Source organism: Piliocolobus tephrosceles, chromosome 3 (assembly GCF_002776525.5).
Source record: "Piliocolobus tephrosceles isolate RC106 chromosome 3, ASM277652v3, whole genome shotgun sequence".
Classification (NCBI taxonomy): domain Eukaryota; kingdom Metazoa; phylum Chordata; class Mammalia; order Primates; family Cercopithecidae; genus Piliocolobus; species Piliocolobus tephrosceles.
The window spans coordinates 39040762-39067736 of NC_045436.1; the positions used below are offsets into that span (position 1 = coordinate 39040762).

At 35.6% G+C, this 26975-nt stretch overlaps 1 protein-coding gene across 3 annotated transcripts in view; it reads left to right on the top strand.

Moving 5' to 3' along the window:
* The window catches only part of LRBA (LPS responsive beige-like anchor protein), a 767265-nt gene that overhangs the window by 194017 nt on the left and 546273 nt on the right, over positions 1-26975 (top strand). For 2 of the 3 annotated variants that reach the window (XM_023227472.2, XM_023227477.2), the window contains 3 exons: positions 1523-1601; positions 3475-3608; positions 10741-10802. In XM_023227472.2, coding sequence (XP_023083240.1) covers positions 1523-1601; positions 3475-3608; positions 10741-10802 — 275 coding nt within the window. Of the gene's footprint in view, positions 1-1522; positions 1602-3474; positions 3609-10740; positions 10803-26975 lie in introns of those variants that run through there. The other variant, XM_023227478.2, reaches the window with a different exon arrangement.

Sequence of the window (26975 nt, forward strand, 5' to 3'; positions counted from 1 at the left end):
TGTATTGTATTGTATTGTATTGTATTGTATTGTATTGTATTGTATTGCATTTTAAGACAGGGTCTTGCTTTGTCACCCAGGCTGGAGTGCAGTAGTGCAGTCTTGGCACACTTCAACCTCTGCCCTCTAGGCTCAAGTGATCCTGTCACCTCAGTTTCCCAAGTAGCTGGGACCACAGGCACACACAACCATGCCTGGCTACTTTTTTGTATTTTTAGTAGAGACAGGGCCTCGCCATGTTTCCCAGGCTAATCTTAAACTCCTGAGCTCAAACAGTCCTCCTGTCTTGGCCTTCCAAAGTGTTGAGATTACTGGCATGAGCCACTGCACCTGGCCAAAAATGGCAATTCTTCTTCTTCTTTTTTTTTTTTTTGAGACAGAGTCTCACTTTCTCACTCAGGATGGAATACAATGGTGTTTGATCAGTGGGAGCCCCTTCAAGCTGGCTTCAGTGTCCTTGTGACATAACCTATTATTCCTTGGACATATCCTATCATTCCTTGCTTTCTACACAGCATAACTAGATGTTTCAAACTCATTTGGTGCTTTTCTTCCACAGATCTCAAATCAGCCATTTCTTTCTTTTAGTGGAGTATAGTATTAAGAAACCAAGATCTGGAAGTGTTAGATGTTGCTGCTTCCGTGTCCTCTTAGTGGACAGAGCTAGAGGTGGTGTGTGTGTTTGTGTGTGTGTGTGTTTGTATATAAAAGTCTATAAAAATGTATACTGTCATTCACATATTATTACCATCTCTCTATTGCAACCATGATTTCACATAGATATGAATTTTACAATTCTTAGTTTTCTCTTTTCCTTGAATTCCCTCCTCACACTGGCTCCAGTAACTTTCTCTGGGCCAACACAACCTCCAGCCTGATGCAGGTGCTTTCCTTGATGTGTTTCTAATAACTTTTGGACTGAAAGATTCAACAATGTTTGGGAAAGAGGGCCCTTATTCTCTTTAAAGCATAGTGTTTTTGTATTTGCAGCATAATGGGAAAATAACTGATAATAATTGTGATACAAGATTACAGATTCTCAGAGGTCTAGGCTTCTAACCCTGATTACATTTGTTGCTGCAGTTTAGTCCTTCAGTAGTGATTTGATAACTGAATAAGCATAGTTTTCATGGTAACGGAGGTTTAAATCTAAATTTGGAATGTAGGTGTTTCTGTGTTGTTGCTATATTAAAAAAATACTTTTACTTGTAACTTTCTGTTGACACTTGGTGTTGAATAGAAGGAATTGTGAACCTTATTTCGGGAGTCAGGATTTACTTTTCTCTTGCTTTTTCAGCTCACAGTTAGAAAGATTGTTCTGGCATGATAATTGAGCTCATAGCTGAGGTTTATATATGAAAGGATTTAGTTGTTAATTGTTAGATTTTAATGTTATCCAAATAGTAATGACATAAAAATACATTATAATGCTTTTATTGACTGGTATAATGACATTCTTTTTATTTAAATCTTCATACCTAAAAGCAGAAAATTCCTATAGATGGTGATTTTTCTTTTATAGGCAGTAGATCATCTAATGCAAAATTGCCCTCGGTTCCAACAGTTGATTCAGTTTCACAAGACCCGGTTTCAAATATGAGGTATTTAAGCTACTAACTTGAATATTGTGATTCATACCTTTTGATGACTTTTTAAGCTATCTAGGTTTATTTTACTTCATTTTATTTCATTTCTTTCTTTCAACATATATATATGACATTTAGAGGCTTGGGAACATTTTAGAGGTTCATTTTCGTTTGAAAGATTATAAGATGTACAAGTCATTTCATGATATACAAGTCACTTCATGAGAAGTGACTATTTGTGTTAATAATTGCTGCATGCATAGCAAATATTTACATAAGCTTATGACTTATGTTTCAAATGATTGCAAATTGAAAGTATGGAATTTGTTGTTTCTCCTCTATAAAATGCTGATGTAGGCCTGGCGCAGTGGCTCACGCCTGTAATTCCAGCACTTTGAGAGGCCGAGGCAGGTGGATTACTTGAGGTCAGGAATTCAAGACCAGCCTGGCCAACATGGTGAAAACCCATCTCTACTAAAAATATATTTAAAAAGTAGCCAGGTGTGGTGGTGAGCACTGTAGTCCCAGCTACTCGGGAGGCTGAGGCAGGAGAATCACTTGAACCTGGGAGGCAGAGGTTGCAGTGAGCAGAGATCATGCCACTGCACTCCAGCCTGGGCGACAGAGAGAAACTCCATCTCAAAAAAAAAAAAAAAAAAAAAAAAATGCTGGTATAAGTGGTAGCCAATCGGCCAAAGCCACAGTGATACTGAATTGTAGATAGATTTTTATTGTCACTTACCTTGTTTAATTGGGTTTCAGAGTTTACTTTTGAATGCTATGAGTGTATTTTCTACCACTGGAGTCTTAGTGGCCAGAGTCCTTGATTTTCTTTACCACAATTGGGAAATCCATTAGACACTACAAATGTAGGTACTTGAGTGCTTCGAGTGTGACTAGTATTTACAATACTATTCAGGGATAACAAGTTCTATGAGTTGTATAGAAGAAAATAGTATTTAGAGTAGTGCCTGTGAGGAGATGGTTATTCACAGCAAAATTTATATATATTTGTGTTGATAGTTTCAGTAGCAACTGCTTTCTTGGTGGTATGAATAGGAGGTACTCCTAGTGTGAATAGTAGATAACTAGTGGCTCTTTATGTATACGTTTAATTTGTAGGTTAGAAACTGAAGCTGTGGATATCTGTGAATTTTCTGAAATGCTGTGGACCTTAAAAACAAAAGTCATTAAATGTATCTGTGTATGTATATATGAATACATGTATATATAATCACAAATATATATTAATATATTTTATATATTTATGGCACATTTGCAACTATCTCAGTTTATTAATAAATATAACTATCAACAAAATGATAGTTTTGTTATAATTTGCCTTTAAAGTGTATTATTTTCAGGAGAAAAATAATTCACATTGCATTAGAGAGGAATTATTGACTTCAATAAAAAAGAACTGCTTTTTATAATTTATAAGCACTCAACATCTGTTGAGTCTGTACTATATGCTGTAACTGTGAATTTTAAAATGAAGTCATGGTTCTTGAACTCAGTGTGCTAATGGTTTAGTGGTAAATAGAAAAATTTGTTGAAGACTTGATGAGAATTTATTTAGATTATGATGGGCCTAAAAACAAACTGCTCTTAACTGGCTGGGTGAGACTCCTAGTAAGTACTGATGCTTGGAGTGGTTGTTAACCAGGATGTTTGTTGGAGATTGTAGGGGCAAGCTAGATCAGGATAAAAACGAATTATTTTTGGCAGAAGGACTGCTATACATAGCAGTAATGTCTCTTTAGGGGATTTTTAATTTTTTTATATAATTATATATATATGTATCTATGGAAACACATCTTTATTTTCAAAACTAGAAAACTGATACAATCTGTTGAATAGTTCAAGTAACTTAATGTCTTTTCATTAGTATTACAGAGAGGCTTGAACATGCTTTGGAAAAGGCAGCTCCTCTCCTTCGTGAGATTTTTGTGGATTTTGCACCTTTTCTTTCTCGGACACTTTTGGGTAGCCACGGACAAGAACTACTTATAGAAGGAACAAGTAAGTGATTTTTCTTTATTTTATTTGTATGCATTTATATATCAGGATTAAAAACTTACATGGATGATGAGATAACATGGAGTTTCATTGTTTACATGTTGCCAGCCTTTGACAAGGTTTCTCATAGTCTGTGTCTTTTGAAGAATGTGTCACGTGTCTATTATGTTGTAATCTTCAAGATTTTTATCAGTGATTTGGATGAAACATAGAATTATGTGTTGAACCAAAGAACTAAGACTTTTTTTTGATACATTAAAATTAACGTTGAGAGCAACGAATTGGAGAGACTAGTGTCACAGGATTTTACTTGAACTTAGATCCATATGAACAACAACGTATTGCCACATAAATAAGGAACACATTGTTATTAGTAGAATAATGTTTTAAAAATAGAAGTAACAGCATTTTACTCTATACTGCTTACATCATTCATAGATTACTGGGTCTTCTAGGTAATGTACTTTGAGATTGTCAAACTAGATAGCATGCTGAGGTAGGTTGCTGAGGGGATTGGAAACCATGCTATTTATGGAGTGAATGAGAAATAATGAGAACTTTCTTTTTTTTTGTTTGTTTGTTTTTGGCACATGGGGCATTGCCATGTAGTGAGTCCCTTCGAATATTAGAGAGAGAGAGAGAGAGAGAGAGACCTAACCAAGTGAAAGTAGATTTACCGTAAATTTCCTCGGAAAACAGATAGTAGTTCAATAGAGGATAATTTCTTAAATAATGAGTTAAAGAGTTTAACAGACTGACTTCCAAATACCAATCTTCATCTTCGTACCTAGGATTTAAGTAGTTTGAGATACCTATATTTGTTTAAGATACCTATATTTGAGTTAAGATACCTATATATAGTTTCAGATATCTATATTTGAATATTAACTGTGCAATATGAGCACTTCGTTTGACCCTTACAGTATCAGTAGGTAAGTATGAAGCTTTAGCTAGGAATTTCATCTCTTCTATAGATGTAAATGGAGTTGGTGATGAGTGATACTTTCATGCAGTCAAAAAGTAACAATGAATTTATTTGAAAAAGAAAGTTCAGACTTTAGAAATACTTAAGTTTGGAATAGCAATTTCCTTAGATCTATTGAAGAATATAATTTATTTAGCTATGAACCATTTGATGAAGAAATGAATGACTTTTACTTATGAAATAATATAATTTGGAAAGAATTGAATTTTAAAAATTGAAGAGTCTATATTTCAGGGCTTTTCCCTAATTTATAGTTTCATATATGAAGCTTTTTTTTTAAAAGTGGTGTAACAACTTATGAACTATGTTTAATTTTATTACAGTGAGTAAGATGTGTGTATTAAATACAGCTTCTCAGTATTGCAAGACATTGTTGCTTATTGGTCTTTGAATTTTATAACAGATAAGATAGGATCATATTAAATACCCGGAAGAATTAGGAATGGACACTTCTATATTCCCGAACAAAATTTAATTTAGAATCATTTTTTACCAATAAATTTTGGTAAAACTGTAAGAAGGAAGAAGGTGTACTATTGCTCATGTATAAACTTAAGCAGTGCATATTCATTGGATTATGTTCGTAAAAATAGCAAACAAATCTAAGAGTTCTTATGTGACTTATGTATTTTATGTTGTAAGGAATGTTTTGGATTGTGGTTTCATGTACTGTAAAACAGAAAGGATTTAAAAAGAGGTGATTGTGCCATAGTACTGTACAAGCAGCATAATACTGTACAGAAAGCATTAGTATAAATGGCAGGAGACTTTCGTTTTCATTCTGTCCTTGCCAATGACTAGCTGTGTGACCAAACATTACAAAGCTTCTTAATCTTTAAAAAATATTCTTATGAGTTTTTTAGTTATAAAAATATTTTAATGAAAATTTCAAATTTTCACAAAGTAGGAAGTACAGTATCTATTAACTTATTACCAGCTGTCCAAACCATATTCATTTTTCCATAATTATTTGATATCTCTACTTCCCTTTATTTTGCTTTAGTATTTAAAACTATCTTAGATGTTATGTCATTCAACCCTTGAATACTTAATAGCATGTAAAAAAAGATGTTTTCTTACATAATCACAATGCTGTTATTACACCTAATAATAGTAACAATAGTTTCTTAATGTCCTCTAATACACAGCCCATATTTATCTTTAAGAAATATATATGTGTATATACAGATATATATGTGTATGTATATATATGTATATATGTGTGTGTATATGTGTGTGTACATATACTTTTTTTTTTTTTTTTAAAGACAGAGTCTCACTGTGCCGCCCAGGCTGGAGTGCAGTGGTGTGATCTTGGCTCACTGCAACCTCTGCCTCCCAAGTTCAAGCGATTTTTGTGCCTCAGCCTCCCTAGTAGCAGGGACTACTAGCATATGCCACGAGACTGGCTAAATTTTGTATATTTTGTAGGGATGGTGTTTCGCCACATTGCCCAGGCTGGTCTCAAACTCCTGAGCCCCAGCAATCCTCTGGCCTTGCCTCCCAAAGTGCTGGGATTACAGGCTTGAGCCACCGCGACTGGCCATATGCCCTGTATATTTTGAAGACTTAAAGTTAAAGCTAAAAGTTAAATTAGGTGTAATATTTCATATTACATCATGCCTGGAATCTCCTGTAACCTGATTTTCTCAATTGTAGTGATGTTAATTAACCCTCTTTTTCAAGTAGTTATAACCCTTTGTAAGGGTTAATTTTTCTGAAGAGACTTTCCAAAGGACAAAGAGAACACAAGCTGGAACATTTTTAATTATGTCTTACAATTATTATATGTGAATTCACTGGATCCTTTTATAAATATGATTAATTATAGAGTCTTAGTGATCTTATTTTTTCTGTATCTTGAAACATTTTGCTATTTCACTATTACACATCAGCTATTCTTTGCTGTGGACTAAAATTAAAAAAAACAAGAAACCCACGAATACTGGAATTGCGCATGGAGTGATGGTGGAAAAAAAATAATTACTCGTTTATTACCCTCTGTCGTTGTATTGCTTTACCCAAAGTTTTGCATTGTGGTTTTTTTTGAGGCAGAGTCTCACTTCTACGCCCAGACTGGAGTGCAATGGTGTGATCATGGCTCACTGCAGCCTTGTCTTCCTGGGCTCAGGTGATCATCCCACCTCAGCCTCTCAAGTAGTTGGGACTACAGGTGCATGTCACCATGCCCGTCTAATTTTTTAAAAATTTTATTTATTTATTTCTAGAGATGGGTTTTGCTGCATTGCCCAGGCTGTTCTTGAACTTCTGGCCTCAAGTGATCCACCTGCTTCAGCCTCCCAGGATGTTGGGATTACAGGCATGAGCCACTGCACTCTGCCCGCACTGTGTTTTAAGAAAGTATAAACTTGCAGTCTCAATGGGGCCAAAACTTTTTTTGGGGTAGGCAAAAAATATCTTAGCTATTACAATGGTTTGTGACCCTCCAAAGGGTCACAGTATCTCTGTACAGCATATGAACATGTTATTTAGCAGGAAGGACTTCATTGTGCTAAATTTGTGTGATAATTTGAGACAAGAACCTGGGCCATCCCATTTTTCTAAAAAGACATGTTCTTCTGTCTTGTGGGATGATTATGTACCACAGTTTACTTGATACAGTTTCTAAGTAGATAAATGCTAAAGGCAGGTGTGCATATAATGATGACTAGAAGGAAAAGTTTATATGGAAATAAAAAATTCAGTGGATTGATTATTCTAAATGTTTGTAAATCTGAACAAGAAAATACTTTGCAAGTCTCAAGCAAAGAAGATGTCTGTCCTCTCTTTAACAAAAGTTTTAGTCATCCAGTTTTTCCAAAATGTTGGATTTGATGATATAAATTCAGGAAGGGAAACCACAATTTATGATAAGCTAGAGCCTATTACACATGTGTTTGAAATTTGGACTTACTGTTTACAAGACGGATGTGTTTCAGATTAATGATCAGCATTTAGTTTTATCTAAAAGATAATGCTCATTTGGAGTATATGTATATACCTTCAAAACCAGGATAATATGGAGTAAAACTTCTTGAGTTTATTATCCTTAAATTCTTATTAAAATTTCTCATGTTTATTACCATCCTATTTTAAAAAATAAGATGACTTAAATATAAAAAACAAGAGGATTCTTATATTCCAGATAATAAATAGTCATGACTGTATTTTCATGGTATACTTGAGGATTTAGATAGATCGATGGGTTTAGATGGCACTGGCTTACTATCTGGTAAGTCATTTGATCCTTTCACTGAAGTGATATATCTGGGTGAGTCTCCACTGAAGAAATTGCAGTGGTCTTGGATCTAAAATCCCAGATTAGTGCAGATATAAAACTCTTGACTTGGCATCCCGAATTTGTCCTTTTAAAAAGACTAACACTTTCTATCTTTGAAAAGCCAACCAAAAAATAATCAAACCAAACCCTATTATTCTACTATTCTACTGAGAGTTTTAGAGAGGTCACATTGTGAGCTGGTTCAAATCTGTAAGCTTGCAGTACTTCGTTTCTTTTTATTGAGACAGTAATAGGGTGTGTGTGTTTGTGGGTGTATAAAATGAAAATGATAGTTCTGGCAGTAACTTACAACTTGACCTTAAGGTTTTAGGACCTTCCTTTGGGTAATTCTTAGAGTATAACTGAATCTGAAGAGAGATCTACAGGTTTATTATTTGTTTTTTCGCACATGTGATGAGTGTCATCCATTGGAAAAAATTTAGGTCAAAAATAGAAGTGATGTAATTCTACATTTTGATGTTAAGTTCCTTGTTGGGGTTATCATCCTCTGTTTCTTTGCTCCCAATGTTATTTTTGTCTTTACAGTACCAGTGTCCTTTAGACAGGGAGCTTAAGGTCTGTTATCAGGTCTCTCTTGTCTTCTGAAGCCTCTACTCATTCAGAATTGAACATACTCTCCACCCTGCCCTGCAATGCATCTTCCACCACTCTCCTCCAAATTAATTGTTCAAACCAAACTATGAAATGTTATTTGACCTTTTACTAGCTTGGTCAGTGAATACATTTTTTCCTGAATATTCATATCCAACTGGAAAGTAGCTGTGAACCTTCTTCTGGTTTGTTAGCCTTTATTATTAGAAAGTAAGACTGAAATAAATAAATAGAAATGTGTATGTATAACATTTTTCTTAAGAATATAGGTATATGGGCTGGGTATGGTGGCTCACATCTGTAATCCCAGCACTTTGGGAGGCCAAGGTGGGCGAATCACCTGAGGTCAGGAGTTTGAGACCAGCCTGGCCAACATGGTGAAACCCCGTCTCTACTAAAACTACAGAAATTAGCCGGGCGTGGTGGTGGGCACCTGTAATCCCAGCTACTTGGGTGCTGAGGCAGGAGAACTGGTTGAACCTGGGAGGTGGAGGTTGTGGTGAGCCAAGATCGTGCCATTGTACTCCAGCCTGGGTGACAGAGCGAGACAATGTCTCAAAAAAAAAAAAAAAAAAAAAAAATATATATATATATACACACACACACACACACACACAGAGAGACAAGCACATATATACATATATGTATATGTATGAAATATGATAAGTGTGGTGAGAGGGACAAAGGAGCACCTATAAATCTCCCTAATTTTGGATAGCTCAAGGTCTTTTTTAAAAAATTACTGTTTTTCATTATCTGAATAGATATATAATAAAAGGGCCCAATGGCAGGAATTTTAGTTTTTGTAGAATAAAGCAATAAGGATTGATGACCTAATAATAGAAAGATCCGAATTTACTTTCTGGAAATAATGGGCTTTGAAGTTGGAGCAAAACTGAACTTCTTTTATTATCTAGGTTAAATTTAAGGAAAAGAGGCAATGTTTCAGACCAGCAGAGGGCTACACCTGCAGTAAGAGATGGAGTATTGCTTGCCTTTTATTTCGGCCTTGACAGCATTAGCCTGAGGAGCCATGTTCATCTTAGCCCTACAGATATCACACTATAGTTAATAACTTGCTTCCTAATACAATATAGAGACATTCTGTAGCTAATTTTCTTGCCAGTGCTGACACTGTTACCATCATTGCTATATTACATATTCTTTCAGACATTGAGAAAAATGGTTCTAACATTTTTTAAAAAGTGAAAGGGGTGAACAGCCCTTTTAACTTCAATGCTATTATAAGGCTAAAAAATGCCAACATGTGCTATCATTAGGTTGGAAGCATTAGTATTTAAACAGGGAAGGAGAAAGAACTAAAGAGAAAGATAAAGGGGATGGATAGGGTACCTGGAAGAGTTTTCATCGGGAGAAAAAAGAAGGTAATAGGGTGTTTAAGAGCCATCAGGAATTATTTTTAGATGTTATGCTCTGGAACCTAAGCCTGTGTTTGCCTAGAAAAATGTAGAATAAAAAAATTGTAATTTTTGTGATTATTAGTAATGCAATTTAATAATTTAGTCCCTTTAATTGTTGGCATTGCTTTTTAAAGATACTAATTATAAAACGTTCTTTGAATGAACTACTTTATATTTTATTGGTAATTAAAACCAAAGACTTACTTTAGATAGGTATTAATTCTATAAAATATCATTTCTAAAGATATTTTTGGTGAACCAAAATGAAACATAAAAGTAAATGAATTAATTTATAAGAAATCAAGAATATATAACAGACAACGGCTTGCATTTCTGTTAAGGTTTAGTGTGAGGTCAGAGGTCAAGGTACTAATAAGAGTGTTTGGGATGTCTGCTGCCATGAAACAAAATGGAAACTTGATTGATAGCTAGAGGGTTGAAGGGAGAGAGTGTGGTGGAGAAAGCAAAGGTCAGGGAGCCATTTCCCTTCTCTGCATGTATAATGATCAACTCTCTCCAAAACAAAATGTAGATGATATTGATCAATATGGCACATGTTGTGCACATTTCTGTGAGTATTGTGAAATGTCATTATATATGAAGTTGTAATAAATGTTTTAGTATTTTGAAAGCTGAAATGGAATACTTCACAAAAAATGGTGGTAGTTTTGAAGCCAGCTTTAAACTAACTATAGTGTACCTTATTTAATCATGTGATTAAATGTGTACTATTAATAGTTTGAAAAAAGTAATTTGAAAAAACAATTTGGATGAAATTTTAACAAATCCTTATTTGTTTTCTTTATAACTTTTCTTTTTAAAATTCTCTTAAAATAGGTCTGGTTTGCATGAAGTCTAGTAGTTCAGTTGTGGAATTGGTTATGCTACTGTGTTCTCAGGTGAGTGGCAAGAATAAATGTTGAATTAAAAGTAGATTCTCATATGAATTTGTTTTCATGGGGGATTTTATATTTGCATTACTGAAATTTTTGCTATAATACAATTGTGGTTTGCTGTTTTAAAATAATTTTGGTTGGATTGCTTCTTATTTTTGATACTTGCAGATAAGTTTGAAGCAAGTATGAGAGGAAGTGAGAAACAAAAGTTTTTAGAGTCACTTTAAAAATGTCCAGATCAAATGATCATGATAATTTCTTTGCTGTATGTATTAAGGTTACAAAAACAGATTTATTTCTATATCTTGTGGAGTGCCATGCTGACTCCACTGGGAATCATGGGTTTACTTCCCTTTTGTGCAGAGGTTATAAAATGAGCGATAAATGATTTTGAATCCTTGTCATTGGTAATTATTTTTGACATGCACAGTAGATTTGGGAAAACATTAACAAAAAAGTGGCAGCTATCATAATAAGATGTAGAAAATAAATTCCTAAAAGCAAAATTACTTTCAGTGTTCCAAAACCTTGTACCTTATGTGGTAAAGTTTAATGATTTTTAAAAAAAACTTATGTAAAAATCATGTATCCTGCAAGGTTTTCTTTTCTGTTTTGCAATTAAACAGATGAATGTTTTTATTGAGAGTTTTCTTTGTAGTCTTTTAAAGTGATATCTTGCTGGTAGTAAATTCCCCCACTTAAAACTTTAAAATAGCCTTTTTTAATAGGAAAGGTATTGGTCTAGAGGTCAAGGGTTTTGACCCATTTCAAAACCTTTGACCTTCATTTACAACTCTCATGGTTTACTTGCCTAACGAATAAGGATAATGCAAAATTAATGTTTCTTTGCATCGATTTATTTGTTTTAGTGCCTATATGCCAAATTTATTTAGACTGTGCTGATGGACATTTCATGAATATAAATTAAAGAATCATAGAAGGTGTGAAAAATCAATACTATGCATTGTCAATAAGGTGCAATAAGAACAATTACTTCTAGAGATTACACCTAATGGATTTTTGTAATGAACTTGTGAGGAGTAGTTACTTAGTAGGCTTATTATTCTTAGATTTAGTGAGAATTATGTTTCTATAATTTAATCATCTCATTTAGAAAACTCCATTTCTTCAAAAGCTGACTAGATAAAATTTCTCATTAAGTCATCTGATTAGAAATAATTGTTCCTTTCTTGGATAGAACTTGCCATATAGCATTCTTATGTCTACATGAAATTGCCCATACTTTAAAAGAGCACTCACTTTTGGTTTTGGATGTTTCCTTACAAGAATATAAATTTATTGTTCATAGTGATATAATTGTTTCATAGGTGAATTTTGACAGTGAAGTTTTACTTTCTAGTTTAGAAGAATTGAATGTATTTTTGGTACATGGAAGCTATTTCCAATATAGTATATTTCATATTTTAATGTCAGGAGCTACAAAGATAAAGAATGACATGTTTTAATACACCTATTTATCATGTATGTCACAGTACTGTTTAATACTAATACAATCAAATGGGTTATGAAGATCATGTAGTAGGGTAAGTTTCAAAAGTCAGAAATTGTCAAGGGTTTTGGGTGAATAAAATACATTATTGGGTATTTGAAGTCCTTAACATTTTTTGTGAGTTCTTCAAAAGTTCCATGGCATCTCTACAAGATGTAGCACAGTGTGAAAAATGATGTGAAAAATGAAGCTAGAATTAGCTCCAGATGTATACAGATTGTTCCGGGGTGATAATTACATTTTTCACTTTGAATTTTCCTAATTCAAAGAGGTCAACTTGGCAATCACAAAAGTGATTTATTTTGTTAAGAAGTGAACTGTCTTTTTCTACATGAAAGCTTAAGAGATATGAAATTGAATTTCAAGTTGACATTTTACAGATCCTGGGTGGGGATGGCTTGAGTTTGATTGATAATTTTTTTTGGTCTGAGATAGGGTGGGAAGCAAAAGCTACCATCTTGCTAAAATTTTAATTAATTTTTTAAGAGGAGATGGAGAGGATTGAGTGCCAAAGATCGAAAGATCAGGTCAAAAACTACTTTTTAATCACATAAATAATGGGATATGCTTATGAACTTAACATCTGCAAATTTGATTTAGAACTTTACAAATTAGTTGGTGTTAATTTCATGACAATCAGCCATGCTCTGATTATTTTTCTTGAATCCATTCAAAACTTGTATTCTTTTTGTGTTATTTTTAATAGGGTGTTTACATTTTATTGTAAAAGATAATTTAGAGCCTAAATTTAAGAAATGAGGAAACGATCACATTTGGTTAGCTGACAATAAAACCAAACAGATCACTATATATTTTTTTCGACTTAGATTGTAGTTTTCAATGTCCACTCATTCACCAGTAGTTGATTAGGCACCATTTCATATTTTAGTCTATCGAAATGTTAATATTGTTTAGGCAAAATGTTATTAATTAGAGTTGGAAACCTTTCATAATACTGAGCATTATATTTTTGAGTATAATTAATATATGAGGTTTGTAAAATTAGATTTATTCATCTGTTGAATCCCATGTAAAGTAATTCAAGAATGACTGAAGTTCCAAATATCAATTTAAATCCTCTTTTATTTCTTAAAATAAAACTGCTTATATTCTTCAGGAAACTATGTTCTCTGATGCAGACACACAAAATTGAACAAGTTCTCAACTGTGTTTCAGGTGGTTTTTCACAAGCATGCAACTTATTTGTGTGCCAAATTTGTTGTATATGTGTATAAACCCGTTTAAATATATATGAATTTAAAGAAAATGTTAAATAAGTGTTTCAAGTAATATTACTCCAGCATTATATAAAGTGTTTGTGTCTTGTTCATTTGACATTAATATCATTTTTGAAAGACTTGACGTTGCGTTCAAGGCCACTTTATAAAAGCGTTGCGTTGCTTGTCCTAATTCAGTCTGACATACATTCCAATAACACTACCTCCCTTCTTGGGTTTAAAGCTAAATTTATGACTGTACATTGTGAAGTGCATCATTTAAAAATGGTTTCAACCCAAAACATCTAATAAATAAATAATGTGTATGGCTACTCAGTAGTAGACTTTGTAGACTAGAAATCATTCCATCGGATACTCAACAGTCCACTATCGGAGAGGGCTGTCAGATAAATCTTCTGGTAGCTGCATTCATGTCCTGTAAATCACATATTATTGTCTGAGCCTTCTGCCAGGTCATCTATTCTTTTCCCATTTATCAGAAATGCATACAGTATATAGAAAAACTAGAAGCACCATATAGTCTGGACTGGCATCCTGTCTGAGTAATTCATTAGCAGCAAAGGTTAATTTAAAATTCTATTTTAGTCTGATTATTCTTTAAAAAATTTTTCAACAAAATATGTAGATTGTTGCTGTTTTGGGAAATATTTTCTTTACATGAAGGTAATGATGTGAGGTTTGGTCATTTTTGACTTGTGTTTCTGTACCTCTGAATTATTTTAAAATTATAATAAGAATGAGATAGTTCTTTTCTTATGATTATTTTATGTCAGTTTTATGTTTGAAATTTTTTTCCTTAATCTTTTGTAAAATGTTTCTTTATTTTTTGTTCTTCTATACTTTTCTCTAATCCCAAGTTTCTTCTCCATTTTGAGTGTATTTTTTCTGAATATATGATATTAATATTCTTTTTTATAGTTATGATTTTGTAGATGAATATTTTCAGTATGAGAAGATTATTAAAACACTTCTCTTCCACCACCCCCAAAAAACGCAAACCAGCTCTATACATGGCACAAAAGGATCCTTTATCGTTAGGCCTCTCTTAATGCCTGTACCTCATTTCTTACCATTTATTCTCAAGCCATGCTGAACTATTTAAAGATACCCAAATATGCCATTATATTTCTGTGTCTTGGTACATGCTTTTTCTTTCCCGAAACTGCCCCTCTTTCTAACTTGGTGACTTTTGTTAGCTGTTGCTTGTCATTCAGCGCTCAGCTTAATTATCTCATTCTCTGAGGATCATATCTATAGTTGATATCTTTTTGTCTTAATTTTAGCACCCATTATAGAATTTACCACAAATTGTAAGTATAAATATGCTAATTGGTTTACTTGTTTATTGTTAGTATACCTCTTTGTTTTCTAGACTCTTATGAATCTAACAGTTATTTACACCTTGTCCATTAATGTATTTCTGGTACCTAGCACATTATGGCTTAGTGAATATTTATGGAAAAAATGAATCAGTTAGCTAGCTCCTAGATAAATTACAATCTCTTCTGGAAAGTTTTCCTTTAATCCTCTCTTACCTACAACTGTATGTCTAAATGAGGTATTGTGCAGAACACTTACCCATACTATCTTAATTTCATTCTATATTTAAGTTGCCTGTTGTTTTCCTTTCTCTTCCATGTAGACCGCAAATTTCTTGAAGACAAGCACTGTGTTTTTTTTTTTTTTTCTGTTGTATCCCCAGCGTCCAGTATAGTACTGTTCAACCATATAAATGTTTGTATATTTGTATAATTGATAAATCAGTGGTAACATGGATCATAAGTCACCATATTTTGGACTTTGCCTTTTGGTCTTTTTCATTAGGAAATATCCCCATACTTTCCTATGTTAATTAGTTGTTATATTAAATCTTCATTTTCATTAAGACAACTAATTTTATCATTACCAAATAGTGTAGTTGTGTTCATTTATGAGCAGGGCCTTTGGTGTTTCATTTTCTTTTGACTTAATCAAATTGACCTCATTTTTTTTTTTTTTTAACACAGGATCTTGCTCTGTTGCCCAGGCTGGAGTTCAGTTGTGCAGTCATGGTCCACTGCATTCAACTTCCCAGGCCTGCTTCAGCCTCCCAAGTAGCTGGGACTACAGGCACATGCCAGTACACATGGATGATTTTTTAATTATTTTGTAGAGATAGGGTCTCCTTATGTTTGTCAGCCTGGACCTCTTTCTTTTTTTTTGTTTGACACGGAGTTTCACTCTTGTCGGAGTGCAATGGCATGGTCTTGGCTCACTGCAACCTCTGCCTCCTGGGTTCAAGCTATTTTCCTGCCTCAGTCACCTGAGTAGTTGGGATTACAGATGCCCGCCACCATGCCTGGCTAATTTTGTATTTTTAATAGAGATGGGGTTTTACCATGTTGGCCAGGCTGGTCTTGGACTCCTGACCTCAGGTGATTTGCCCGCCTTGGCCTCCCAAAGTGCTGGGATCACAGGCATGAGCCACTGTGCCTGGCCCTAAGCCTAGACCTCTTTTTTAAAAGAACACTTTAGCCCAGGTGGGAGGATTCCTTGAGGCCAGGAGTTCAATACCAGCCTGGGCAACATAGCAAGACCCTATCTCTACCAAAAAGAGAAACATTTAACCGAACTTGGTAGCATGTACCTGTAGACCTAGCTACCCTGGATGCTGAAGCAGGAGGATCGCTTGAGCCCAAAGGTTCGAGGTTGTAGTGAGCTAGGATCGCATTGGTGTACTCCAGTCTGGGTGACAGAGGAAGACCCCGTCTCAAAAAAATAAAGCAAAATAAAAAAACCTCAACTTTATTGAGGTATAATTTATATACAGTAAATAAATCGCTTCTCGGCCTTTTGGCTAAGATCGAGTGTATATACAGTAAATACCCATACATTTTAAGTGTATTGTTCAGTGAATTTTGACATATACCCAACCATTTTGATCCTTAAATTTCCCTGTGCCTCTTTTCAATCAATCCCCACCTCTGTCACCTCAAGTTGCCAGTAATTTGATTTCTGTTACTGTGAATTAGTTTTACTTACTGCTGAACTTAATATAAATAGAAATTTATTTCTTTTAAGTGGAGTGCTTAGCTATTCATAGTGTGCTGTGTTTAGGGTACACTTCAACCTTTTGTTTTGTTTTGTTTTGTTTTTAAAGTAAAATTTACCATCTGGTATTAAGAAAATGATGTATTTATTTCAAAGAAATAATTGAGCTAATGATATAAAGGATCATTTTTTTTGCCAACCCAAAAATAGGAATTTTGCCTATGAGTTGCTTAATCAGCATAGAAATAAGCCTTTTTAATTTCATTATGCATTTCTTTCACCTATAAGAAAATCCTATGATATGAAGTTTTGTATAGCAGTTTGATGAGGCAATTATTCTGTACATTTAGAATTTTCAATTTTATGGTCAATCGGGTTCAGTTCAAATGCTGTCTTTTCTACAGAGCTTTGTGTGAATATATCTGCCTTGCCCAAGCCCTTTACTTTATGTCTGCTTGTGGTATTATTTATTCATTTCTTTAGCAAACATGTATCATATGCTTTTAAGACAAGCCTCTTCTTTTAAGGAAACAATCATCTATTATTCTTTAAGCAGTAGAAGAGACAATTAGTGAGAGAGACAAATAATTGTAATATAAGATAATAATTTTAAACAGACATTAACAATTTTCCTTGGTTGGAATTGTGGTAGCCATGTGCTTGTTTGATCAAATCTGTCTGACTTTTTCAATACAGCAAATTCCACAGTGAGTACCTTGTGATGATAATAGTAGATGTTCTGCCCAGTGTGGTGGTTTGCAACTGTAATCCCCGCTAGTGGGGCTGAAGCATAGAATTACTTGAGGCCAGGAGTTTGAGATCAGCCTGGGCAACAACATGAGCAGACCCAGTCTCAGAAGAAATTGTTCTGTGAAAAAAGTATACAGTGTTAAATAAGTTTGGAAAATGTTGGTTTCAATACATTTTAATTTCAATTTCAAAAAGGAATTTTTAATTCATTCTTGATGTGTTTGTAACTTATCCTTAGAATGTAGTTATAAAAATTAGTGGATATAAATTGATTGTCCCTGAGCTTTGTTATTGTTACTACCTATGACCTTTTGATTGAGGATGGAATGAGAATCAATACGGTAGGCTTCTAATACACTCATATCATTTTGCTTTAGAGCTGCTGTGAATGCTTTGTTCTTATATTGTACAAAGCAGCCAAGAGAGTAGGTGGTATTTGCTGAAATGCTCAGAGTTCATTTCATGTGCAGTAAAAACAGTTGACCTTAAAAGAAGGAACTGTAGACTTGTAAGGATTGGATAGGAAGTCTATGGTAGTTGGAGAGGTTAGGTGAAGATTCAGGCTGTATAAATTGTTCATGAAAAACTTAGATGCATTAACAATTTTAAAGTATTTAAAATCAGCTCAATAACTGTACTTTATGCTGATATGGCAAACATTTATGTTTTATTGATTGAAAATTTTATAACAGATAACTTTCTATTATAAGGTAGAAACATTTGTCTTGAAGCAATAGCAAAAACATTAATACAAAATAAATCGGAGTAAAGTACTTTATTTTTCTTTTCAAAAATAAGATAGGTTGATGGGTTGGTGAGCATTAATTGATCTTTATTTGAGTTTCCATAATATTGATTTAAAGTGCTGTTACAACCAAAGGAAAACATAATTTAACTTTAGATTCAGGATTTGACCTGAAATACAGGCGTCCTATGGATTCACCAGCACACTAGGATTTAGAAAACACAACCTTTGAGGTAAATTTTGTGGAACTGGCAGTACACCCTGTGGCTTGGCAGTCTAGTCAGAAGGATGATACCATGCTGACTCTATAACTAGATCTTTGAACATTATTCTCAAGGGTGGTAAGTGAAAAACAAAGTAATATCAACTGGCACTTAATTCTGCAAGTTCCCTGCTGATTGGGGTATTCAGTGAAATGGAACTCTTCCTGACAGGAAGTCAGCCTATGAGTGTGGAGACATCTGAAAATAAAATGTGTTTTAATTTGGCACCCTACTGTTTTACAACTAGTCTTTTAAATTTGGGATTAAGAAGAGAGTTAGGAAAAGGGAGAAATACACAAATGAGAATATTCTGAGCATAACATTTTTCTTTGGTTTTAATGTAATTAAGAATACAGATCAGGTCTCTGTTTCTCAGCTATCATTTCTAGTTTTACTTAGTACTTTTTTTTCTATTCTAATCAATCTACTGAAGTTAAGGAATTACAGAAAGGCTAGGTTAAAAGTGTCAATTTTGAGATTGCCTTTGTTTAATACCAAAATCTCTGATAACTTTTAGAAGTTTTAGCTATATTCTCATACTATATAGTTTTTCATAAATAGTATATATTTTAATGGATTTTAGTCAGAGTAGTCGGAGTTAATATTAGGCATTCCAGCTTCTCAGGATCCAGATTTAAATTTTGCTGTATGTTTATGGTATTTGCAGTGTTTAGCTTAGTGCTGTGATAAAATTATTATTTAGTACTTTACATACCTTGACATACATAATAGGACATATATAATTTAGGAGGGGACGAATATTATATGAGTAATTGCACAAACATTCCATCTATTGTACATTTTTTAGTCAGCCTGTTTTTTTTTCAAACTGTTATTTTATAACCTGAAAATTTAGAAGTATATATACAGTTTTAGCAAAATCTGAGGCTTGAACTTTGATTTAGGCCTGAATGAAAGAATCGGAATCTTGATGCAATTTATTTGCTTTTCTAGTACTGAATTCCTTAGCTGTTTGATGTGGACTATGTACAGGTGGCTCTTGTTTCTGTCATGGGTCATAAATGGAAGAAGGAAAAAGATGCCTTAGGTGGGTTTTTAAGAAAAGCCTGAGGCCAGGAAAATACTGTGATGATAGATTTTGAATATATATGTATATATTTTTTGAGACAGAGTCTCACTCTGTCGCCTAGGCTGGAGTGCAGTGGCGCGATCTCGGCTCACTGCAATCTCTGCCTCCCAGGTTCAAGTGATTCTCCTACCTCAGCCTTCCGAGTAGCTGGGATTACAGGCCACCACCAGGAGTCTTGAACTCCTGACCTCAGGTGATTTGCCTGCCTCTTAGATTTTGAATTTTAATAAACGTCTGGCTCATTTTTGTATTTTAGTGGAGATGGGGTTTCACCATGTTGGCCAGACTGGTCTCGAACTCTTGACCTCAGGTGATCCACCGGCCTCAGCCTCCCAATGTGCTGGGATTACAGGCGTGAGCCACTGTGCCTAACCTATATTTTGAATTTTCGTTTTGTTTTTTTTTGTTGTTTTCTTTTTTTTTTTTTTTGAGATGAAGTCTCACTCTGTCGTCCAGGCTGGAGTGCAATGGCACGATCTCTGCTCACTGCAACCTCTGCCTCCCAGGTTCAAGCGATTCTCCGACCTCAGCTTCCCAAGTAGGTGGGATTAACAGACACCCGCCATCATGCCCGGCTAATTTTTGTATTTTTGTAGAAATGGGGGTTCACCATGTTGGCCAGGATGGTCTTGAACTCCTGACCTCAGGTGATTTGCCTGCCTCTTAGATTTTGAATTTTAATAAACGTTTTTTATTCTATTACTTATTAACTTTGTAACCTTGGCAAATTACTTTTCTTTCTTGAGTCTCACTTTCTTATTAAGTGAAATGGGTATATTAAGTTCTTATTAGCTCCAGGCATGGTGGCTCATGCCTGTAATACCAGCACTTTGGGAGGTGGAGGTGGATGGATCACCTGAGGCCAGGAGTTTGAGACCAGCCTGGCCAACATGGCGAAACCCTATCTCTACTAAAAATATCAAAAAAACCCCAAAAAACAAAAAACAAAAACGCCAGGTGTGGTGGTGTGTGCCTGTAGTCCCAGCTACTTGGGAGGCTGAGGCATAAGAATTGCTTGAACCTGAGAGACAGAGGTTGCAGTGAGCCAAGACTGTGCCACTGAGCTCCAACCTGGGTGACAGAATGAGACTGTGTCTCAAAACACCACCACCAACAACAAAAAGATTTAATCAGACACTGTTGGTGGGAATCTAAATTAGTACAACCACTATGTAGAATGGTTTGGAGGTTCCTCAAAAAACTGAAAATAGAGCTACCATATGATCCAGCAATCTGACTGCTTGGTATATATCCAAAAGAAAGGAGATCAGCATATTGAAGAGATATTTGCACTTCCGTGTTTGTTGCAGCACTGTTCACAATAGGCAAAATTTGGAAGCAACAATTTAACTCATAGAGATAGAGAGTAGAGAAGGATGGTTACCAGAGGCTGGGAAAGGTAGTGGGAGGATGGAGGAGAGGTGGGGATGGCTAATGGTATAAAGAAAATAGTAGTATTTGATAGCACAAGAGTGTGACTATAGTCAATAATAATTCAATTGTATATTTTTCCAACAATGAAAAGAGTATAATTAGATTGTAACACAAAGGATAAATGCTTGAGGGGACGGATACCCCATTTTACAGGATGTGATTATTAAGCATTGCATGCTGTATCAAAACATCTCATGTACCCCATAAATATATACTTCTATGTACCCAGAAAGATTAAAAAGAAAAAAACAAAGTATTGAAATAGAAGATGCTAGGAAGTTTTTAGCTAATAAAAGGTGGTAAACAAAATTAAACGTAACATATCCTTTGTTATAAATTTAATGTTTAAATTAATACTTCTATATCTCATGTGTTAAAAATTACATTCTTACAATGCACATTTAATTCTAAAACTACTTTCTCAAAACAATTTTAAAAAAGGATCTTATTAGGCAGTGCATGTAAAACTATGCAGTACTGTTTACAGAGCAAAGTAGGTTGTGAATTAAAGTTACTGAATTCTGAATCAGTGTTCCTTTTTTTTTTTTTTTTTTTTTTTTTTGAGATGGAGTCTCACTGTGTCACCCGGCTGGAGTGCAGTGGCGTGATCTTGGCTCACTGCAACCTCTGCCTCCTGGGTTCAAGTGATCCTCCCGCCTCAGCCTCCCCAGTAGCTGGGATTACAGGCATCCATCATCATGCCCGGCTACTTTTTTTATTTTTGTAAAGACAGGGTTTCACCATGTTGGCCAGGCTGGTCTCGAACTCCCTACCTTAGGTGATCCGCCCACCTTGACCTCCCAAAGTGCTGGGATTACAGGCATAAGCCACTGCACCTGGCCGAATCTGAGTATTTTTTAACAGCACACAAAATCCTCTTCATTTATTCAGTATTTCCAATGTAATTACCCAAAAGGTTCTTCTTGCCTGCTGCCCAGGTAGAGCCAATTTATGAATCCTGAGGAATTGCAACAGGGAAAAAGTTTAATACACATAGAGCTGGCTAAATAGCAGACTGTGGAGTTTTATTAGTACTCAAATTAGCCTCCCTAAAAATTTGGAGACTAGGGTTTTTTAAACATAATTTTTTTGGTCAGGATGCAGCTGATAGTGTGGGGATAAAATCATAGGAGGGTGGAAAACAGTCCTCTTTTGCTGAGTCCACTTCTGGGCAAGAGCCACAGGACCCTTGGGTCATGAATCTTGAGTCTGACTGGAGTGATCTGGTCATCAGAAATACAAAAGTCTAGACCGGGCGCGGTAGCTCACGCCTGTAACCCCAGCACTTTGGGAGGCTGAGCTGGGTGGATCATCTGCGGTCAGGAGTTTGAGACCAGCCTGGACAACATGGCAAAACCCCGTCTGTACTAAAAATGCAAAAATTAGTGGGGAATGGTGGCGGACACCTGTAGTCCCAGCTACTTGGGAGACTGAGGCAGGAGAATAGCTTGAACCCGGGAGGTGGAAGTGGAACTGAGATCATGCCATTGCACTTCAGCCCAGGCAACTCCATCTCAAAAAAAAAAAAAAAAATGCAAAAGTCTGAAAAGACATCTCAAAAGGTGGCCAATCTTAGGGTCTGCAACATTGATGTTATTTATGGGAGTAATTAGGGAAGTTGGAAATCTTGTGATCTATGGAACAATGGCTGATAACTATGTCTACATCTTAGCAGAATTCAGGCACTTCTCATCCTCCTAGCCTGGTGGAGCTAGAAGAGGTCTCATAGATGAGCAATTTTTGGTCTTCATTTCCATGTAGACAAGGCTAATGGATAACATTCACTTTTTCGGTAGGCTCCCAAAGATGATTCCGTGGTTTTTCTGTGCTAGCTATTAATGGCTGCTCTTTCTGGGAAACTCAACAAAGTGTACCAAAATACAGGTAACACTGAGGTCGTTACAGGGATTACTACTCTAATTATTTTTAAGTGCCCCTTTTGTCAACTTTAGGACTTTTTATTTATACTATGTTACTTTCAGCGTATATCCTGTTTTACCATAGTTGAGAAATACTTTTATAGCGGTTACTCTAGTTCAGTGATAATCCACCTTTTTTTTTCTGGTCAAGTACATTATTATCATTAATAGTTGCTCATTATGATGATTCCTGAATCCTAGTAGAATTTGAAACCTCCTTTGCAAAATTATAACTAAGGAAATTATGACAGTGAAAGATATCAGACCTACCCAACTCCATCTTGCTTCTAACCTCCAAACTGTCCTTGTTCATTCCTAGGCGTAGGTTGAGCTAGCCTTGACAAGGAATTTCATTTATAGTTTAAATAGTAGCCCTTCCCAAACGCTAGACTGTTCTTGTAAAATGAATGAAAGGCCACCAGCCACCAAGTTAGGATGAGAGGGGCTGGAATTCTAAATATTACGAGACATTTTTCCAGAGGTCCTAAGATTAGGAACGTCTCCAATTACTCTTGAAAATAACATCACTATTGTGAACTTATGATTGGCCTTTAAGATGTCTTTTCAGGTTTTTGCATTTCTGACAACCAGATGGCCCCACCTGGACTTGCCAACCAGTTCTGTCCGCACGTCCCCGCCCCCAACTAACTCAGCATAAGAAGGCAACTTTGACTCCCTATGATTTCATCCCCGATCCAAACAATCAGCACTCCTGACTGTCCCCCTCCCCACCAAATTATCCTGAAAAATGAACCCCCAGTTTTTGGGGATACTGACTTGAGTGACAATAAAACTCTGATCCCAGCAGGCTCTGTGTGAATGATTCTTTCTCTATTACAATTTCCCTGTCTCGATAAATCGGCCCTGTCTAGGCAGCGGGCAAGGTGAACCCATTGGGCGGTTACAAATTGGGGAGAAATAAAAGGTAATATCATTTTCAAAACTCCTCTGTAAAGAATCAGATTCTGGCTGAGAGTGTAGATCTTAAATGTTCTCACTGATACAGCTCCGATGAGTGGAGGAACGCCAGGGTTCTTGGTTCTCATGCCAGTTTAGATAAAACGACACTGACACATGTAGAGGGGTTTTAAGGAGCAGAGAGTTTAATAGGCAAGATAGAAGGGGGAAAGAAAGAAGGAAGAAGCTCCCCTGTACAGAGACGGAGCGGGGCTCCAAAGCCGAGAGAGGGAACCCCAAGTGCAGTGGATACCAGTCAGGTATATGTAGAGGCTGGAGGAGGTGGTGTCTGATTTGCATAGAGCTCAGGGGATTGGTTTGACCAGGCATGTCATTCATGTAGCTCGAAAAAGCTGGGCCTCCCACCTTAGCCTTTTAATATGCAATTGCAGGGCACCATGATTTTCTACACACATGGGGATATGTGGGGGCAGCTGTGTTGCCAGGAACATGTGGGGCAAGGGCTGGAAGGCAGCGATAATCACCAAGTTTGGGTGGACCCAGTTTCAAATGGCCTAAATTTGCATATCAAAGTTGCCATCAGGCTCAAAGAACCAGGGCTTTTACAAAAAACGTTTCTGGAGTAGCTTTAAAAACCAAGACTTCCCGAGAACTCCTTTTCCTCTCTGCCTAAAATAATTTCTTAATAACTCCTACAACATCACCACAAATTGATAAGTATATGAGATGATAGTTATGTTAATTAGCTTGATTTAATTATTTTACGATGTATGCACGTATCAAATCACCTTGTATATTGAAATATGTACAATTTCTTTTTGTCAGTTATACCTTAATAAAACTTGGGCCGAGAGTGGGAATAAAATAATTAGATTCTGGTTCACAATTTATTCCTGAATTAGTGAAATGCCCTTTTTCCTTTCTCCTGATTTTATCTCTGAGTACATACTAACAAATTTACTTTCCTAGTAGAGTGTCTGTATATTTTCTTTCCAGGAGAAGCTGTAGTTGTTTACTGTTTTGTCAAATTCAAACTTCTCTGCCTTATTTTCAAGGCCTCTTAATAGCTGTTTTATTTTCGTTTATACTTATTTTCATGCTGCCTTATAAATTCATGCCTTATAAAAAAATTCATATATGAGACATATGTGTTAAGCATATCACCCTATCTTCTAGGTAGTTAACCAGAAAACCCAAACTGCGTAACCCTAAATCTGTTCCCCACATTCTCCTGACACTGTCTCTTCCACAGTGGGCTTTTATCGATAGTGAGTGTCAAACTGTTTACCAAGGTCCTGAATACTGGATACACAGTGCATTCTTTTTGGTAGCAATTATTTATTTCTGCAAATTCTTCATTTAGAAGCTCAGATTATAATTAGGCATTTAATTGTGAAACATCAGCAGTACTGCCTTGTTTGCTGGCTGGCTTGTCAGGTTATTCTTGTTGCAGTGTATCAGATACTACAAAATTGAAGTTAAATTTAATTTTGGTTTCTTTTTTTTTCTTTTTCTGAGAAAAGCTTACCTATTTCTTTACTTGAGAACACTTATAAAGTTGCTTGATCTTTCAGACTTGTCTTGTGTTTCCATCCATTGGAAAGATACACTATTATCCTGTAATTGTGAAGCACTACTAATTCGTGAGATCAGGATTCTACTTGTTAATATTGTAAGTTAAAAAGGGAAAAAGGAAGTTGGTCAAGGGCAGTGAGAAAGTAAAATAATGAGGGAGAACTTTTAAGAAACTTTCTGTTGCTTAACCTGTCTCCTTAGCAACTCTGAACTGCTGCCTTATATATTCTGGCACTAGGCAGTTAGATTGTTCGCTGTAATATCAGCTTGTCACCAGTAGCTCAGCTGCCCACCTTTCAGTTTATTGTAGCCTGATAGGCTTTATACTTAGCAAATTAAGCTGAATTTCTGACACTGAAAACAAAACCAGTCACAATGCAGTCATTATTAGAACCAACACTTGGAGCATCAGGTGCCTTGATTTGCTTACTTTTTTTTTTTTTTTTCCAGTTCTTGCCACATGGCACTAAATTTAAAAAAAAAAATGTTTTTGTTTCCTTTGCATATTTTGAATTTGCACTTGCTGGTAAGGTTTGCTTTTCTTCTGCTTGCTGTTTCTGTTCTCATTTGGTTTCTTCAGCGTGATCGACTAAGACATGGCTCCCCAACAAATATCCATGACAAATCCGTGGAACCTGTGAATGTTAATTTATTTGGGAAAAAAGTCTTTCCAGATCTTATTAAAATAAAGATTTTGAGATGAAAAGATAGTTTTGGATTATTTGGGTAGGCCCTAAATGTGATCGTGTGTATCATTATTAGAGATCGTTAGTGGGAGGCTACAGACAGAGAAATGGAGGACAAGGCAATGTAAAAATAGAGCAGAGAGACCCGGATTTCTTTGGCCACAAGCCAAGGTATGCCGACAGCCACCAGAAGCTGGAAGAAGCAAGGAACAGTCTCCCCTGGAATCTCCAGAAGGAGAAGGGCTCTACTGATACTTTTATTTTGGCTCAGTAAAACTGATTTCAGACTTCTGGCTTTCAGAATTGTGAGAAAACAAATTTGTAGTATTTTAAGTCACCAAGTTTGTGGCAATTTGTTATAGCAGCTACAGGAAACTAATATATCCAGTAATGCTTTGAAAGTCTCTGAGTGTTCATAATGAAGTGCTTCTCCCTCTTTCACTAACAGTGTTATGATTTCTTTAACAAGCAAGGCCAGGTACGGTGGCTCACTCCTGAAATCCCAGCACTTTGGGAGGCTGAGGTGGGAGGATCGCTTGAGTCCAGGAGTTTGAGACCAGTCTGGGCAACATGGTAAAACCCTGTTTCTACAAAATATGCAAAAATTAGCTGGGCACGGTGGCATGCACCTGCAGTCCTAGCTACTGGGATGCTGAGATGAGAGAATCGCTTGAACCTGGGAGGTCAAGGCTGCAGTGAAGTTGTGGTAGCGCCACTGCGTTTCTGTGAGTGACAGAACAAGATCCTGTCTCAAAAAAACTAAAAACAAAAAACAAACGAAAAAAACAAGTATTCAAATGTTTGTTGTATGGAAAATGGAATTAGGCACTGTTGAGGACTTAAGGAGGGTAGAGGTCCCTACTTTTAAAGTAGGAGGGTTGAGGAGACAGATTTGTGATGATTTTAACTCAGAAAAAAAGGTACAAAATAAATTAATTTTGTATTGATTTCTAATGGAGATGAAATTAATAGGAATAAAATACCACTAGAGAGATGCACTGTTGATTGTTTATCAATT